This window comes from Coenobita brevimanus, chromosome 79 (genome assembly GCF_032717465.1).
Source record: "Coenobita brevimanus isolate Jiangsu-jjx chromosome 79, ASM3271746v2, whole genome shotgun sequence".
Lineage (NCBI taxonomy): Eukaryota > Metazoa > Arthropoda > Malacostraca > Decapoda > Coenobitidae > Coenobita > Coenobita brevimanus.
The window spans coordinates 32,218,652-32,236,828 of record NC_137032.1 but is presented as its reverse complement, the minus strand read 5'-3'; the positions used below and the strand labels follow the sequence as shown (position 1 = coordinate 32,236,828).

General features: G+C 41.8%; 2 protein-coding genes across 4 annotated transcripts in view; one reads left to right on the top strand and one right to left on the bottom strand.

Moving 5' to 3' along the window:
- LOC145409084 (uncharacterized) overlaps window positions 1–8,678 on the bottom strand; it is a 79,038-nt gene extending 70,360 nt beyond the window's left edge. Inside the window, exon 1 of the mRNA XM_080279630.1 lies at window positions 8,649–8,678. Coding sequence (XP_080135756.1) covers window positions 8,649–8,678 — 30 coding nt within the window. The remainder of the gene's footprint in view (window positions 1–8,648) is intronic.
- Window positions 8,679–8,907: 229 nt separating this feature from the next.
- Window positions 8,908–17,528, top strand: LOC145409015 (endoplasmic reticulum lectin 1-like). 3 transcript variants are annotated; one of them, XM_080279584.1, is made up of 12 exons: window positions 8,908–9,106; window positions 9,837–9,926; window positions 10,055–10,135; window positions 10,604–10,739; window positions 11,109–11,376; window positions 12,079–12,199; window positions 13,085–13,303; window positions 13,796–13,930; window positions 14,493–14,623; window positions 15,170–15,317; window positions 15,860–16,040; window positions 16,088–17,528. In XM_080279584.1, the coding sequence occupies exons 1-12, from the start codon at window positions 8,969–8,971 to the stop codon at window positions 16,111–16,113; spliced, it is 1,674 nt and encodes a 557-aa protein (XP_080135710.1). In that variant the 5' UTR covers window positions 8,908–8,968; the 3' UTR covers window positions 16,114–17,528. The 3 variants fall into 3 exon arrangements, with proteins under 3 accessions (XP_080135710.1, XP_080135709.1, XP_080135711.1); XM_080279583.1 differs by having other exon boundaries at window positions 13,070–13,303; XM_080279585.1 differs by having other exon boundaries at window positions 13,070–13,303; window positions 15,860–17,528.
- The last annotated feature ends 649 nt before the right edge of the window (window positions 17,529–18,177 follow it).

Here is an 18,177-nt window from a genome sequence, read left to right as displayed (position 1 = left end):
CCGCCAATTCCCTGCACAGTAATCTCTTTTAAACGTAATATCATAATGTGTAACAGCTAATACAACAAGCAGTAACAGTCACAACTAAGTGGAGGGGCAGGTTACGCAGATGTCTAAGAACCTTTTCCTTAGCGATTTATTTTGCATCCTACTCCTTGACATCATCGTGTGTGTTAAGTATATCGTTTAAATATCGACACAGACTGCATCAGTAACATTCACGATAGTTATGAAAAAAGGAATAAACTGCAGAGGAAGAGGGGTAACGAAACATCCAGCCATCATACTACAACTTAGCATAAATAATACGAGTAATCTGTCGTAAAAGGTGAATAAAACAGGTGATAACAGGTGCAATTAAGTGGAGGGGCATTTTGTAGGTAAATGTATGACTCCACTAATATCATATTACCACAAAAGCTGTTTAGCACCATACTGCTGGATGTTAGGCATTTGCTGGGGTGGGGTGCATATTCAGATGTACAAACAAACAAACAAACACACACAATATCCTTCCTCCTATCTCCCTTACCCTTCATTTATCTCTATCTAACTTACACACACACACACACACACACACACACACACAACTTAGCAACACCCTAACTTACCTAGCGTGACATAACCTAACCCAGTCTAGCTCAACAAACCTCAAACTCAGCTGATCACATTCTACCATAACCTGATCAACCGTACCCTAAATCAAACCTAACCCAACCTGACTTAATGTTAACTAACTTAATCTAATTCTATCCATTCCAATCCAGCTGAATCCAACCTGTCTGAAATAACCCCAAACCACCATATAACCCTACCTAATCCAATAATACCAAGCCTAACCCAACCCAACCTGACCAGACAAACCAAACCCATCTTAAAATAATCTAACCTAATCCAACCCAACCCAGCCCAACTATCAGTCACTATTCGACCCCCTATCCAAAACTATTATATATCAACCCATCTACACCTAACCCAACCAAAATTATCCTAATCTAACATAACCTAAGCTGAACTAACCCAAGCAGACATACCTTGCCTAGCCTAACCCTACCTAAACTTACTTAACTGAACCCAACCCATCCTTACTCAACCCAACCCAATCTAAACTTACCTAATCGAACCCAAACCTAACTTAACCTAACCCAACCCAATCTAAACCCAATCCAATCTAAACTTACCTAATCGAACCCAAACCTAGCTTAACCTAACCCAACCCAACTCAACCCAATCCAATCTCAACTTACCTAGCCGAACCCAAACCTAACTTAACCTAACCCAACCCAACCCAATCTAAACCTACCTAATGGAACCCAAACCTAACGTCAGCTCACCTAACCCAACCCAATCCTAACTTAGCTCACAACCCAAGCCACCCCACCTCTAAATCAATACAGAAACCCCTTTTGCTGAATAGCAGGTTAGTTCCTGTTGCTAAGGACATAACGGTACATCACTCCTGTCACGAACAACAAAACATTCGCTTTCTCATTTGTTAGAGAGAGAGAGAGAGAGAGAGAGAGAGAGAGAGAGAGAGAGAGAAAGAGAAAGAGAAAGAGAGAGAGAGAGAGAGAGAGAGAGAGCAGAGGATGTTTTCTATCTAGGCAAAGAATGAGAAACATGGGAATGTGAGATTGGAAGTTTTGGTGTGTGTGTGTGTGTGTGTGTGTGTGTGTGTGTGTGTGTGTGTGTGTGTTTCAGGGTTGCGTCAGTGTCAGCGTGCTTCATCAACGTCTGTCAGTCACCACAAAGGCTATATCCAATGCGCTATCTCACATTCTCACACATTTTTAAACATTTTCGTACCTTTATACTCGTGTGCTCTACCGTATCTGCTGGTTTCTGGATGATGATGACGATGATGAGGTTGATTTTGTGTGTGTGTGTGTGTGTCCGACTTTGGGCATAGGTTTCACAGTCTGTTCCCAAGGCCCAGTAGTCCACTACAATATATACCGTACACCTTCACATGATTACTATCCAAATAATATTAAGGATAAGGAATTGGACTTACACTGTGGCATTGTATATGTATGGGAGGCGTTATGTTTACAATCACACACACACACACACACACACACACACACACACACATATAGATAGAAAGATAGATAGATAGATAGACAGATAATGTATTGTAAATCCTACGCAAAGGTACACTGAGTGTGAGGGTATGGAGGAGTTTGGCTTATGTTACGTTATACACTGTTATGCTATGTTATGTTCAAGGTACAGTGCGATGGTAAGGAGTCATGTTATGCTGTGTTATCCTGTTATGTTTAAGGTAGACTGTGACAGTAAGGGTAAGGAGGAGTTAGCAGCCCTCCCTATACATCATTAATAACCAAACTGTATTTCCTGTTTCATTGTCACGTTATGCTATATTGTTATACTTAAAGTAGGGTGTGAGGGCGAGGGTCAGGGGGTCAGCAGAGGCACCCCCTAACTTCACTAATAACCAAACTATTTACATAATCAAAACTTGCTAACTATGACCTGGCTAATTACGTGTAAAACAATACACCCGACCCACCGCATGCGTTTAATGCTCTGGGAATTGGTGGAAATACAGGGAACAGGTACAAAGACTGTATACTGATCTATCTATCTGTATGTTCATCTGTTTATCTTTACACGTGAACATCTATTTATCAACTATGTCTCCCTGTCTATCTATCTATCATGTCTGTCTCCCTCTGTCTATCTCTCTATCTACTTATCTATCTATTCATGTATTTTGACTGACCTCGCTAATTAACCGTACAACAATACATCACTTCACTATATGCATGTAATGATCTGTTGAGGGACTGGCAACATATAAACCCTAATTCTACCTGTTTATTTCTGTTTATCTATCTGTCTGTTCATCTGACAATCTATCTATATTCGTCTTGGGCTAATCTCGGAGGAGGGGGCACAAACAAATCGCCTCCATGTCACCCTGCCCCCCGCTTTAAGGCTGCCTTCTCTCCAACTCACACCCCCATCACTCATATAGCCTATCTCTCCACCCCATCCCTCCATCTCACACACACACATACGCACACACACACACACACACACACACACACACACACACACACACACACACACACATACGCACACACACACACACACACATGGGGGCAGGGAGGGGGCACCACCTTTTCCACCCTATCCCTCTATTTCTCTCTCCCCCTCACACACACACACACACACACACACACACACACACACACACACACACACGGGAATGAGGGGGGGGGGCACCACCTTTTCACACACTATTCACATCCATTCTTTCTGTGACAGAGTTAAAATTCCGACTAATTAACTTCTGCCTAATAAGCTTCCAAAACAATTAGAGTCTGGGTCATTAAGCGTCTGAATAATTACGTATGAACAGGATAATGAGGCAGACTAACAGGAGAAGCAGATTTAAAAATATATGTATAAAAGAATTGTAGCGATTATGCATACTGTATGAATCTGACAAGGAGAGTGTGAGTGGGATGCAGGGGGAGACCGAGGATGAGATGGAGGGATAAAGTGGGGAGATATTTGAGAAAAGGGGGGTGTAAGTTGAGGGAGAGACTAACATGAAGTGTACAGTATGAGTGCTATGGAGGGGGGAGAGGGATGGGGAGACCAAGGATGAGATGGAGGGATGGAGTGGAGTTATGTAAGAGGGCGGTGTAAGCTGGGGGAGAGATTAACGAGAAGTGTATGAGTGAGACGAGGGAGAGGGATGGGGAGACCGAGGATGCGATGGTGGGATGCAGTAGAGGTATGAGAAAGAGGGTGTAAGCTGGGGAATAGACTAACTAGGAGAGTGTATGTGAGGTAGAGGGGGCGAAAGGGAGGAAGAAATCGAGGATGAGATGATGGGATGGAGCAGAGAGGCACATGAGAAAAAGGGGGCGTAAGTTGGGGAGAGCAGCCAAAATGGTAGGGGACTGGGCGTTATGGAGGCGATTTGTTTGTGGCCACCTCTTACAGGAGTAAGGTGTCTGGCTATAGATAGATTTGTGGACAGAGACAGAGCAAGTGCGGGGTAGTTCCCGTTTGTCACTTCCTGTTTTTATTTCCTTTTTATTTAACAAGGATAAAATCAGCTTCACGATAATCATATATTGAGAAATATTTATACAGTAATGCGCAAAAATTCGCTGACAATCCTGCCTTCCCTATTTCTTATCCCCTCCACATGAGCGTGCCCTTCCTTATTCTTTTACCGTGTGCTTCAAAATGCTAACACAAACAATATTTCAAGTGCATTTCACTGCCTCAGCTGTCAGAGAAGTAGCAACATTTTTGTCAATGCTGTATAATAAATAAATAAGAAAATAAATACCTGGTACAAAGATAAATGTACAGAAGTTTAATATACAGTTTAGAATACTACCACATAGCTAATCCACGACACTCAAGATAATCGCGTCTGTGAACAAATCAGATGAGTGGATGGTTAGACGCAGATTAATCTGTGGCGGTTGTCTAGTTCCGTCGCATGAAAACACAACTATTAACTGATGCCTTACATTATCTTAACTCTGTGGATCTGGATAATCGTGTTTGTGAACAATCAGGTGAGTGGATGGTCAGATTTGTGGGTTTAATTACTAGCGTGGCAAACTTTGAATCCACGAGTCATTACACCATGCATGTAATCTGTACCTGACACGCTAGCCACGCAGTCTATCTATCTATCTATCTATCCACCAATCTATCTGTACCTGACACGCTAGCCACGCAGTCTATCTATCTATCTATCCACCAATCTATCAATCTGTACCTGACACGCTAGCCACGCAGTGTATCTATCTATCTATCTATCCACCAATCTATCAATCTGTACCTGACACTCTAGCCATGCAGTGTATCTATCTATCTATCCACTAATCTGTCAATCTGTACCTGACACGCTAGACACCCAGTGTATCTATCTATCCACCAATCTATCAGTCTCTGGCTAGCCATGCAATCCATCTATCTATTTGTCAGCCTATCTATATCTATCTATCCATCTATCAATGTATGTCTACTCATCTATCTCCGTCTAGGTATCTATCTACTGCCTGACGCTTTACTGACACGTTAGCCATGCAACCTATAAATCTATCTATTTATCTATCCATCCACCATTCCATCAGGCTTCGTGTAATTATCTATCTCCCTGTCTATCTATGTATCTATCGCCTGCCAGACGCCTCAATCCCATAAGGGGTGACCACAAACAAACCACCCCGCGTCACACACACAATGTCCTCCACCCTCTCTCCAATCCACATCCCCTCCACCCCCACGCGATCTATCTATCTATCTATCTATTGCCAGACGCCTCAAAATCTGTATATAGTAATCAGCTCTTTGGATCACTATAAGGGAGGGACGCCTTCACGTGGTGGCACCGGTATCAATAGGTCTCTCCACGGCACGGTAATCAAACATCCGTCAACTCCCTCTCTATCCCCGGAACTCACATCAACTCTCCCAGTCAGTCTCTCTTTCTTCACTCTCTCCCCAGGGCCAAATCATCTCAATATAAATACGGTACTTCTAACAATTTACGTAAATAATAATAATAATAAAAAAGCATCTTCTCGACCACAGGACCACGCACACACACACACACACACACACACACACACACAAAACAGTCACTATCAGAACCTAAGTCAATTATCAGATCAACAAACATTTAATCTTCATCTGTTCATCTACCGGCATCTATCTTTTCCCAGACGCCTTAATCACATAAGAGGTGGCCGCAAACAAATCGCCTCCACGTTGACCTGTCCTCTGCCATTTGGTTGCCTTTCCTCTAACTCACCCCCCATCTCTCAAAATAATAATCTCCACATCACCCCTCCAACTCCTTTGTCCTCCCTCCTCCTCTACCTCACACTCTTCTAGTCAGTCTCTCACTTTCCATCCTGTCCACTTGGCCAAACCATCTCAAAGTATTTCTTAACACACTTCTCTAACACATCGGATAAAATGAATTCCGTACCTCACTCACACTCTCCTCGTCAGTCTCTCACTCTCCATCCTCTCCACATGGCCAAACCATCTCAAAGTATTTCTCTTAATGAATTTTTTTAAACAAAATATAAAATGAATTCCGTAATTAAAAATACCCATCTTTAAATAGCTAAAAAAAAAATCTGACAGGTCTTCTTGGCAATCAGAATCAAGATAATCAGGTATTTTGAATAATTAGAAAACGGATGATCTGATTTACCTAAGTAATTATTCAAAAAGTAGTAGAATTTGAGGAAACGATACAAAATATAATTAATCCCTACCTAACAGGCATCACGTACGATCACAGTCCGGTTAATCTGGTGTCTAGACAATCACAGTCAGGTTAATCAGATATTTTGAGCAATCAGAGGAAGGGATAGTCTTATTACCGTGCATGATTAAACAGGAAAATGGCAAAGTTCGGATACATTATACATAACAAGCTTAATCCCTATCTGACAGGCAACACAGACAATCAGAATAAAGTTAATCAGGTGTCTAGACAATCAGGATTAGGCCAGCCAGGTGAAGGGGTACTTGGGAACTGGGATTATCTGATTTCCGTTAATAATTCAAACATGAAAGTAGCAAAGTTTGAATACATGACGCAAAATCCACGTAATCCCTACAAGACAGGTATCACACAGAATCATAATCAAGTTTATAGACAATCAGAATAAAGGAAAATCAGGGCTCTACCCATACCTACCTCAAATGTGGTGCTAAGGCCAGGAGGTTGGGTGGAGATCCCCAGAGTGAGGTTAGTGTACGTCCTCCTCCCACGCTTGCACAAGGCAGACTGTCACGCGGTTGCATTCCATTTCCCGCTTCCACTCGGCTGCCCTGGCGAGAAAAATGGAGAAACTGAAAAAAACAAATGGAGGCAAGAGGGATGGAGAAAGGAAATGAACAAGAGGATAATTTTTTTTTTTTTACTTTACGAGCATCGCGAGAAACGTGTAAGAAAAATTATGTAAAAAATTTAGAGTAAGATGAATGGAGACAGGAAATGAACAAGAGGGAAAAGGGAAAGAAAATGGAGGAAAATTTTTAAAAATTAGAGGGAAGAAGAATGGAGAAAGGAAATTAACAAGAGGAAGGATAAACTTTTACTTTAATGGCATCACCTGAAGGATGGGAAACAGGGACATTTTTTAAAAAATGGAGGTAAGAGGGAGGAAATGAACGAGATTTTTTTTTTTCCTAAACGTAACAAGAGGGAAAATGAAAACAAAACAAAACAAATGGAGGTGGGAAGAATGGAGGGGGGAGGGAACTGAACAGGAAAAGGGTAAATTTTAACTTTAAGGCCATCACCGGGAACGTTAAGAAAAATGGAGAGAACTTGTAAACGGACGGATGAAAAATTTAAAAATGGAGGGAAGAAGAATGGAGAAAGGAAATGGAGAAGGAAGGAAATGTTTTTACGTTCCGGGCATCACCAGAAACATGGAAGAAAAATGGAGGGAACTTAAAATAGAAGAAAAATATAAAACAGAGAGAGATTACAAACCCTGAGGAAAAAAGAAATGGAGGAGGAAATAGAGAATATACAGAGAGGTAAACTTATACGAGAATAATTAGGAAAATGAAGGAAAAGGAGGAAAATTATTAGAAAATAGAAGGAAATTTGAAAAAAAATGAGTAAAAACGAATGAAAGAGGGAAATAGAGAATATCAGAGTATGACGTTTTATTTAAGCGTGAAAAATGGAGAGAGAGAGAGAGAGAGAGAGAGAGAGAGAGAGAGAGAGGCCTACCTACTTCCCGTACTCTCCCAGTCAATCTTGCACTTCCCCTTTCGTACCTTCTCTCTCCATCTCCTCCTCCCGCTAAACCATCTTCCTCCCTCCCCCCCCCTCTCTCTCCCTCTCTCTTGATTTTTGCACCCGCGCTCGTGAACCTACACCTAACTTCTCCAGCTGTAAATCTCTCCTAAGCTACATATAACCGTCTGTACCTACAAAAACTGCTTCTTGAACGCATGCATGATCGGAACCACTCTCAAGGGAGTTCTGCATTTTTTTTTTTATGCTAGGAAGAAGGAACCAAAGGCCAAAAAAAATAAAAACAATAGCCACATTCAAGATCCGTTCATTTCGAAAGGCCTGGACACTGCGTTTAGAAGTCTGGAGGTCATAGGCAGGAGGCAATGGACAGAAGAGCTAACATTTTTTTTATCGTATTTTAACCAAACTTGGGTGAACTGAGGGGCGGCCCATGACGATATCTTCTACATTTGAGAATATCAGGTAAAAGGTCAAGGTCAGACTTTTACACAGAAAAAAAATCAACTGTCATCATTTCAATATGGATGAAACTTGGAAGGACTGGGGGCATGACAAGCATGTGGCGATTTAATCTTGAGAGGAAATAAGTCATGATCACAGGGAAAGATAACTGGGCCCGTGTGTGCCCTAGCGGGGGGGGGGGGGGGAGAGCGAATTGTGATTCAGTTCGTGTAAATAGTAAACACACATAAACATCAGGCACATCGCCGCACATGTAACCATAACCAGGCATTTATCACCTACCAAATGATACTACCGAGTGGACTACTACAGCAACAACAAGTACGCCTCCTCATGGCTCTACAACATGACTCACAGCACAAAAGTAATCAAATCTGCCGGGCCTTACCTGAACCGCCCACCCGTGACGTTCGACCATCGTGTCATTCGCTGAGATAGCGCAGGTGCACAGTACTACAACTGGGGACGGTTGTACAAATTATCTTATTACCCATCATTTCTTGAGATTTTTCACTTAAACACAAAATTACTGAAGAAAGTGTGTTTTTTTAATCAAAGTTTATCGTTTCATTACATCGCTGTAACGAGTAACGGAAGGAAAAATACTGACAGAAAGTGATACTCGCTATTTGCGTGGGAAACCAGGGAGACGTAAACATGGACCTGTGTTCCTGAGATAAACTTCTGCCCCAACCCAGTTTGACCAAGATGGCCCGCTGGGCAGCCACACTGCTCCACCTCTCGTGCCTACTGGTGGCCGGAATTAAAGCCGCAAACCAGATCAAGGGCCTAGATGACTCCATTTTGTTCCGAATCAACTGGGCGGGTAGTGACAGCAGCCTCTTGGTAGGGCGTTTGACTAGTTGTTTTGAAAGATTATGAAACTTATGATTTTGAAAAACGAATTATTCATGACATTTTTTTAATTATTGATAAAGTTTTCGACTCATATCCCAGTGACTATATATGGCTGTTGATAAGGTTTTTGGAAGCTGTAGTAAGGAATATTTTCGCAGTTTTGGGAAGACACACCCTTCATTAAAGCAAGTTAGATTAAACTAGGTAGTTATGTAAGCAAAGTTAAATTAGTTAGGCTTGTGGTAGGTGGTGGCAATCATCATCCACTCACTTGATGTAGTTCTGCCTACTTCTTCCTTCACCCTTATCATTCTTTTTCTGTGTCTGTCCTCCTCTCTTCCTATTTCTCCTATCTTTCCTGCCACTTCTTATTGCCCTCCTTTTCTTCACAGGTGGCTTTACATTGACAACCCAAATGGTTTCCTGCAAGCCAAGAAACCATTTACAACGCTGGGTGGTAACCATATAACCAAACCATACGTACTCCCTACATGTCAGCAAGTGGGTTGGTGGAGGGTTAGTGCCCCTCCCTGTAAAAGAAATAACTCAAAGTCAAGTGGCCACCCCTTATGGAATTACGGTGTCTGGCAATAAAGAGACAGATATATTATTGTTAGGCTAGATTATAGAAAAAATGAAATAATCATAATTGTTCTAAACTGCAAATTTTCCCCAATCTTCTTTCTCCTAACCCTGTCTAATAAACCAATTCCCACAGGGGTCACCAGACTACGAGAAGCTGGTCATGACGAGTGCCTCCAACGAGCATTACCAGTGCCTTATTCCTATTAGCTTTGGAGACAAGAATGTAAGTTTGCACAGAGTTTGATTAGTTTCAATTTTCATATCCAATTTATGTCCTCCAGCTCATTTTATTAAAGTACGTGGATTTTGTATCATTTATTATATTTACTTTATTCAATTTTTTATTTTCAGGAGGAGGCAGACACATACAGTGGCCCTGGACCCTTCACTCTTCTAAAACCCCTGCTACAGAAGCATACGTGTAACTTAAGGGTGAGTGAGAGAGTTTACTAAATACAATTATCTGTATAAACTACAGTAATATTACGGGTACAGTACAAATCACATTGGAGCTTTTCTTCCTTAATCAGACACTGTGAGCCTACCAGACTTTCTTCTTGATAAACAAAATAAGCCTAGAGTATGGTAGCTACTGTAATTAATTATCTATCACATTCTATCTAAGGCCAGATGTCTCAGTCCTGAAAGGGCTGGCTATCAACAAATTTCCTTCATAAGGATAGTGTGAGTTGGTGGGAAGGCAGCTGGATGGCAAAGGACAGGATAACATAGAGACGAATAGTTCAAATCCATCCCTTCCAGGATTAGGGAATCTGGCTATAGATAGAAAAGACAGGGTTAGGGTGATAATTATACCACTGCTGATGGTGATGGTGGTGGTGATGATGATCACAGACTGGCATAACACTAACAACCATTGTGCCTTCACTCATGCCCCAGCTTGAGTCATACTGGACCTACGAGCTGTGCCACGGCGCACACATCAAACAGTACCGGGAGGAACGCCACGGCAAGAGTTTGCGCCTACATGAGTACGTGCTGGGGGAGTTCTTGCCAGATGACCTCACTGCGCTTAGTAGGTTACCTTAGTGTTCTGTATTTGCCTCAATGTACCTCTCTTAGTGTAGCTACATTACTATGACTTAGTGTGCTTACCTCTGTGTGCCCATATTAGTTGTCTACCTTGGCATATCTACCATATTATGTCTGCCATTGTACCTGTATGGCTGCCTTAGGATATCTGTTGTGGTATGTGTACTTCATTGTGTCTTCCTTAGTGTTGTATGTCTATCTTCATTAGCATGGTACATGCTGGGAGGGTTTTCACCAGATGCTCTCACTTCACATAATGTAGGCTATGTACCTTGTAAGGTCATAGAAATTGTTACTGACGGTAATGAAGCAGTAATGGAGTAAGGAAGTTTATGGAGCATAAATATTCCAGAAAATGCAATGAAGGAGATGGAAGGATCTTCGCTAAGTGCTTCCAATGTGCCAACAACCAAGGTGGAGGGCCAGGACATGCCGTACTTCAAGGTGAACTACACACGGGGCACCATCTGCGATCTGACCGGAAGGCCTCGTATTTCGCATGTCTTATACGTGTGTTATGATGAAGGCCGGCACGATATTTACACCATCAAGGAGATTTATACCTGTGAATATGAGATTGTTGTCCTGTCCCCCCTGCTCTGCCACCACCCTGCATACAGGTAAGAAACAATATACCTTTGTACTGCATTGACTCCTGAACATTTTATTATTTTTTATTTTTTATGCAGATGAACAGAGGAAGAAAAAACAAACTGTATAAAAAAATAATCCATACACCAGATATCAAGTGTCCTTCATTCACAGATCCCTAACCTCTTTCACCTCAGTTCATGGGCCAGGTGTAGTTCCACTGCCACACTCACACCCATACCAGCAGACTGAACCATCCTGTGACACATACGATACCAACTGGTGACATTCTAGTGAAGTGCTCTTTACAAACACCCTGTATTAAGCCTGAAGTGTTAGTGAATTTCAACTTACAAAGTTTACGGGATTAAGGCATCTGGCAATAGACAGACTGATAGGTAGAAGTAGGGAAGCAACTGTAAACGTGTACCATTTTGTAGCAAAAGAGTTCACTACATTGGACTTTGCTTTTGAGTCCCACATTACACTATCCTGTACCTGGAAGCATCAGCTGTACCTCAGCCTACTGGAAAATGGAGGCTGCCTAAGAGAAACCATGGTGGCATATGACTGTATCTGATAACGATGAAGATGGCTGTGGTGGTGACTGTGATGGTGATGAAGATGGCTGTGGTGGTGACTGTGATGGTGATGAAGATGGCTGTGGTGGTGATGAAGATGGCTGTGATGGTGATGATAACATACACTTAGCAATGCTGTTCTTCCAACAGACCACGTGATGTGCCACAAACCAGCCTACACTGTATACCCATGGAGGGCAGCCCTAAGCGGCCCAGGTCACTACTACAAATTGAGGCAGAGAGTCTTAAACTGCGGACACACGGCGCTATTGTGAGTTCTTGACTTAACCCTTGGTATTTAATAAGATCATTAACTCACATGATAAATAGGAATTTAGGAGCATTTTTGCCTTACGATTTTTTCCCCATATACAGTACAGTCTGTGATGCCTGATTTCTTGTTATACAATTATTTTGCTTGCTCATACAATCACAGTGACTCTACATTTTATATACGATCGATTTTCAAAAACAAGGGTATGCTGTACCATGAACAGTAATTGCAATGAAGTACATTGTACTTAGCAGTACATCATCTGTTGTAATACCTGTCCACAGATACACTGTCTTCATACTGATATATGCATTGAGTGTGTAAGAACAAATGATATCACCACCCTCCTCCTGCATTAAAAAAATAATAATAAAATCATTCATTCGTTGATTCATCATCTAATCCTATATTGCCCCATAAGGAGTGCAGGAGCCTGGGGCTAGGCAAGTCAGTCCTGACATGTAAGATGAGAGTGACCAGCCTCTCTCATCTCTGAGTGGCATTACGTGAGCAAGAAACCCCAACCACCCCTTGGATGTGAACCTGGTCAGGCTCAATCCAACTGGAGTGCCTTATTTACCCACTGAACCACCAGGTGCCATAATTTGGTTATGTGGTTACTACTCAATGTAGTAAATGGTGTCCTGGCATACAGGAAACCATTTGGCTTTTCACTGAGTGTAGAGTCACCCATGGATAGAAGGAAGAGGAAAGAAAGACCGAAGAGGAAGGAAGGAAGAGAGGAAAGGGCAGTCCCCGAGAGCAGCACTACACTGAGTGAGTGGAGGTTTTTTTAATTTGAATGCTCAGATTTGGGAGACAGTACGGTATAATTAATCTTAGCAGTGATGATAATGATGATGGTAGTCCTCCTATTCCCAGCTGAGTGGAGACACCTCAAGAGGGTCAGTGAAGCTAAAGATAGTGGAGGGTGAGGAAGGTGGTGATAATGGTGATGATGACGATGAAGAAGAAGAAGACTCAGACTCCTCCTCCACCTGGTCGCCTACGTTCCAAAACCGTGTCCTGTTCCAAAAACGGCCGGGAGTGGACCATAAACTTGTGGAGGACTTCCTTAATGGCGATTATTGTCTGCACGGTGTAAGTACCCATGGCCTTTATACTCTAACGTGGCCTGTAATTGCCATCTCTACAACTTTAATACTGAGTTGTGACAAGGGGGTAACACTAAATTATGATGCTGGACAGGAAGTGCTATGGAGAGGATGTACAGCTGTAATATTGCGTTATTCTGCCATTGCACTTCATGAAATGAGCTGGAACAGGAACAAAATCTTGGCCAAATTATGGTAAAAGGACTATAGTACCGGTATTTGTTAATCTAATCTAATCGTAATTGTGAAGGTGGTGGGTATAGTTATGATGATGATGATTGCAGTATCACTACAGTAGCTAATGGAGATGATGATGATGATGATAATGGCTGTGACAGTGGATAATGATGATGATGATGAATACAGTGATTATGATTGATGATGAATAAAGTGACTGATTAATGACGATAATGATGATGAAGAACAGTGACTTTGATTAATGGTGATGATGATGATGATATACCACACTCCATTGAAGGGTGCAGGATGGTGGAAGTTTGAGTTCTGTTACGCACGCAAAGTGGAACAATACCATGAGGATCGAGACGGTCATCGCACAACCATACTTCTGGGCAAGTTCTCCCTCAAACACCACAAAGCATGGCTGGAACAGGTAAGCTGTGCTGTGGTGGTGTGTGGTGTGTCTTGGAATGGGATGTGGCGTGGTGTGGTGTATGGTGGCATGGGATGAGGTGGTGTGGTGTGGTGTTAGATGATGTAGTTAAGTAGTGTGGTGTTTAGTATGATGCTGTGATGTAGTCAGGTATGGCACATTGTTCTAACCTAACAAAGATCTCCAACCCTTTTCAGTGCAGTTGATGGCCAGGTGAAGTCAGAATGGAGGGTCATTTTGACAGCAACCAAGGAGACTCATTCTTAGCACAAAACTAGGGCTAGTTATATTTCATGCAACCACAACTTAGTATTCTGGTTGTGAGAGTGACAGCAGGACTGAATTGTGAGTTAATAAGTGTGCAGCCCAAATCACTGGACATGCTGTTGATTAGCTCTGTCCCTCATGTTTATCCTTGCTCTCTGGAACCTATCTCACTCTGTCCTTAAGTGGAAGGGATGATGATGATGATGATGATGATGATGATATGGGCATTTATATTACAAAAATTACAAATTCCAAGATTAGGTCTAAGCTAAACAAGGCCCTTTTCACCTTTCAGAATCCGCACAAAAAGCCGCAGCGCTCATTAACCTACTCCATGACCCACTTCTACACTGGGGGAACCATTTGTGACGTTACGGGCAAACCCAGACAGGTTGAAGTGCGGCTCAAGTGTAAAGAGTCGGACAGGTGAGAGTGTTGAACAGTTGACCACGTGAATTAGGTGATGCCCATTGTATAGTAATCACTTTTTTTTTTTTTTTTCTTTTTTTTCCCCCTCTCTGGGTTCATGTTTGCCGGTTTCAGTTATTCACAGATGAGCAGACTGTCACAGAATACAGTACACTGGTTTAAGATGTATTTTTGGCATATGAAAATACACTTCTAACATGAATATCCTAATAACTGGTGATGCTTAGGGGCACGTCCTATGGTTTTTAGGCAGTCAGATAGTTAAATTAAGGTTGTGGTGGCTCATTTATATGGATTTTCATTATTTGTGGATCTTTGCTATTCAAGGGGGTATCTGATCCCTTACACCAGTGGAAAACAAGAGATTGCTAATTTATTCTTGTCACTGCCAGACTATTTTAGCAATGCAGCTGAAGTGTAAGGAGTTGGACAAGTGAAAGTGTGGTTCATTTACAGCTATCCATGTGCCCTCTTTCTGTCTGTCTGTCCATGTGATACTCTGTCTCTGTCTGTCAATGAATCTAATCTGTCATTGTCCCACAGCCCAAGTGCAGTCACCCTGTACCTGCTGGAGCCCAAAGTGTGTGAATATATCCTGGGCATTGAGACCCAGATTGTGTGTTGGCTCGGACCTGACATTGATGAATACGGGCTTTATAATACGGGAGCCAGCCCAGAAGTGCTTGAACAGGTAATTTCACTTTTGGAGTGTGATTTCTATAGATGGAATGTTTTTACTGTGGAGATACAGGAGTGAGAAGTGGAATTACCGAGAGGATAAAAAGAAATACAGTGAGATGGCATGGACAAATACAAAGAATGCAAGTGGATAGTTTGCCAGAGTTTGTGAATATGAGATTGAGGGTAGTGTTGATAAAGGAAGACATTATGGTATGGAAGAAGAGTAGGGCATTATACTGATGAAAAAGGAAGAGGAAGAGGAGTGTTTGAGAGGGTGAGAGAAGTGTGTAAGGAGTTTCCAGGAGAGAGCAGGACATTGATGATGATGAAGCTTTGTGACATGGAAATGATTTGTCTCTGACCAACACCTCAAGAATTAAGGCATCTAACTTTACACAAACAGATGGATAGAGAGATGGACTGCATTCTTGATAGCCTTGTTGGCTGGATCCAAATGACGTTAACTTATCACCACTTTGACACTAATACACATTGTAACCACGTCACCACAGGGGCACTAATACACACGGTTAACTGTGACCCGTGTTTCAGATGTTCCTACGAGGGCTGGAGGAGGAGAAACAAAAGCCGGGCAAAGAGAAAGGAGCGGTGGTGGAAACAGAGACACTGCTGGTGGAAGGGAAAGGAGAAACACACATCATTGAGGAGGTGGAGGAAGAGGTAGAGGAAGAGGTGGAGGAGGAGGTAGAGGATGAAGAGGAGGAGGAGGAAGGTATCTAAAGAAGAGGAAGAGGAGGAGGAGGAAGGTATCTGAAGAAGAGGAAGAGGAGGAGGAAGGTATCTGAGGAAGAGGAGAGGGAAGATTACTGGTTATGAAGACAAGGAAGAAGACCTTTTGTGAGGAAGAAAAGAAAGAGGCTGGGAAAAAAGAAAAGGAGGAAGAGAAATAGGAAATGAAAGAGGAAGAGGAGGAGAATTAAGAGGACTAAGATGAAAAGTGTAAACCTAAACTACCACTGTGCCTTCCACTTAATGGCGGAAGATGATAGTAAACCTATCTTTTGTACCCAAATCAGTGTATGTGCACATGTATGTCTACTTTTGTGTGTACAGTATATCTTTTGTACTGAAGAGTATGTGTGCGTGGGCAGGTATGTGTATGTGCAGTTTTTTGTGTATATCTTGTACCATTGTGTATGTGTATTTTTGTGTGTATACCATTATCTTTTGTACTGTTTTTATGTTTATACTTCTTGTATTCTGTGTGCGTGTGTGCGTACATTTGTTCGTGTGTGCGTTTGTGTGCATATTTTGGGTATAATTACTTTTGTTTCTATATTTTTGCTGTGTGGAAGTTTGAGTATGTAGTATGTTTGTATTTTTGTGAATGAAATTGTGTGTGTGAAGAGATTAAAGGTGTGTAACAAGTCTTCATCACAAGTAATTTTTTTTTTTAATTATTTTTTTGCAATTAACTCCAGAATTAAAGAAAAATGGTCTATTAAAATTAAACTTCCGCTGCTACATATTAAGCTGATTTCCCAGTTACTACTGTGGCTTCTAATGAGGACTATATATGTGTATTCATGTATGTGTATGTCTGTGTACGTTGTGCATCAAAGGTGGCGGCACAAAGTTTGAATTGCATTTATTGTTACATTCAGTGGCTGGATGTTGACTTATATCTATATTTTGCTCATTCAGTTATAAACTGTTTTATTCACCTAATGGGAAACATGTAGTGAAGAGGTTATCAAAGGCTGTATCTACCTCCACAGTTTTGTTTCATTGCATGCATTGGCCTAAGGTCACCTAATGGTGGTTCTCCATGCTGCTCGATCTCTTGCAGCCTCTCTGTTCAGACCCTTGTTCCTGAGGTTCCACTCTGACCTCATCCCTAGTCATTTTCAGTCTGCCTTTCACAACCCCACCCTCAACGTTCACACCTCTCGTCCTCCGCACCCAGTTGCCATCCTCTGTCCTCTCCACATACTGGTACATAAACCATCTCAATCTACTCCTCATCACAACACAAACATTCATGTCCCATCCTTCCTCTAGACTCTCATAACCTAAATAAAAGCACCTGGAAATAATAGTTCTTAATCTAACTGGACATAAAATTCCCATCTATCTTTCTTTAATGCTGAGATGTAGTAATAAATTAACATTGGGGTATGGTGCTATTTACAAAGAGGTGCCATAAAGAGGATATAGAGCCACAGCACTGTCTTTTTCCACCACTAAGCTATGGGAAATAAGCTGAAGAGTGATGAACATCTTTTCTAAGAGTAAAAGTAGTACTGCAAGAATGAAATGTCTGTTTTTATCTTCTTGCTATCACCATACAGTTCTATTCATTCAAGTAGAGACTATCCGTATCTGAGGATTTAGATTCAGCTTTTTTTAACCCCTTTACTACTCTGGCATACGAGAGAGGGGGAGTGAAAGTTGGAGAATGGGCAGCCTGATGGCATAGGACAGGGTGATTAGGTGATAATTTCTATGAGGCCACCGTTTCCAGGATTAAGGCATCTGGCTATAGATGTGTTTTTGCAGGCTGAATAAAATTGTCTGTTACTGACAAGAGCTGAAATGTTTGCTGGCTAAAAATGTTATGCATACAGCCACGAGGGAAATATTGTTCTGAGGGACCATTAGATTTATTGTACAGGTATATATATATACAGTTGGGAAAAATAAAAAGAATTAACTACATTATATATTTGGATATTAGTGTATGTAGATGTAACCCCTTCACTGTGATGTCTGTTTTATTTTTTACTTCAACTAGACAGACTTATTCAGTATAGTGTTTCAAGAGGCAGGCCTTGTGTGGTATGGAAGAAGGGTGTGGAGCAGTGCATTACATATGGAAGAGGAAGAGGAGTGTTTGACAGTGAGAGAGA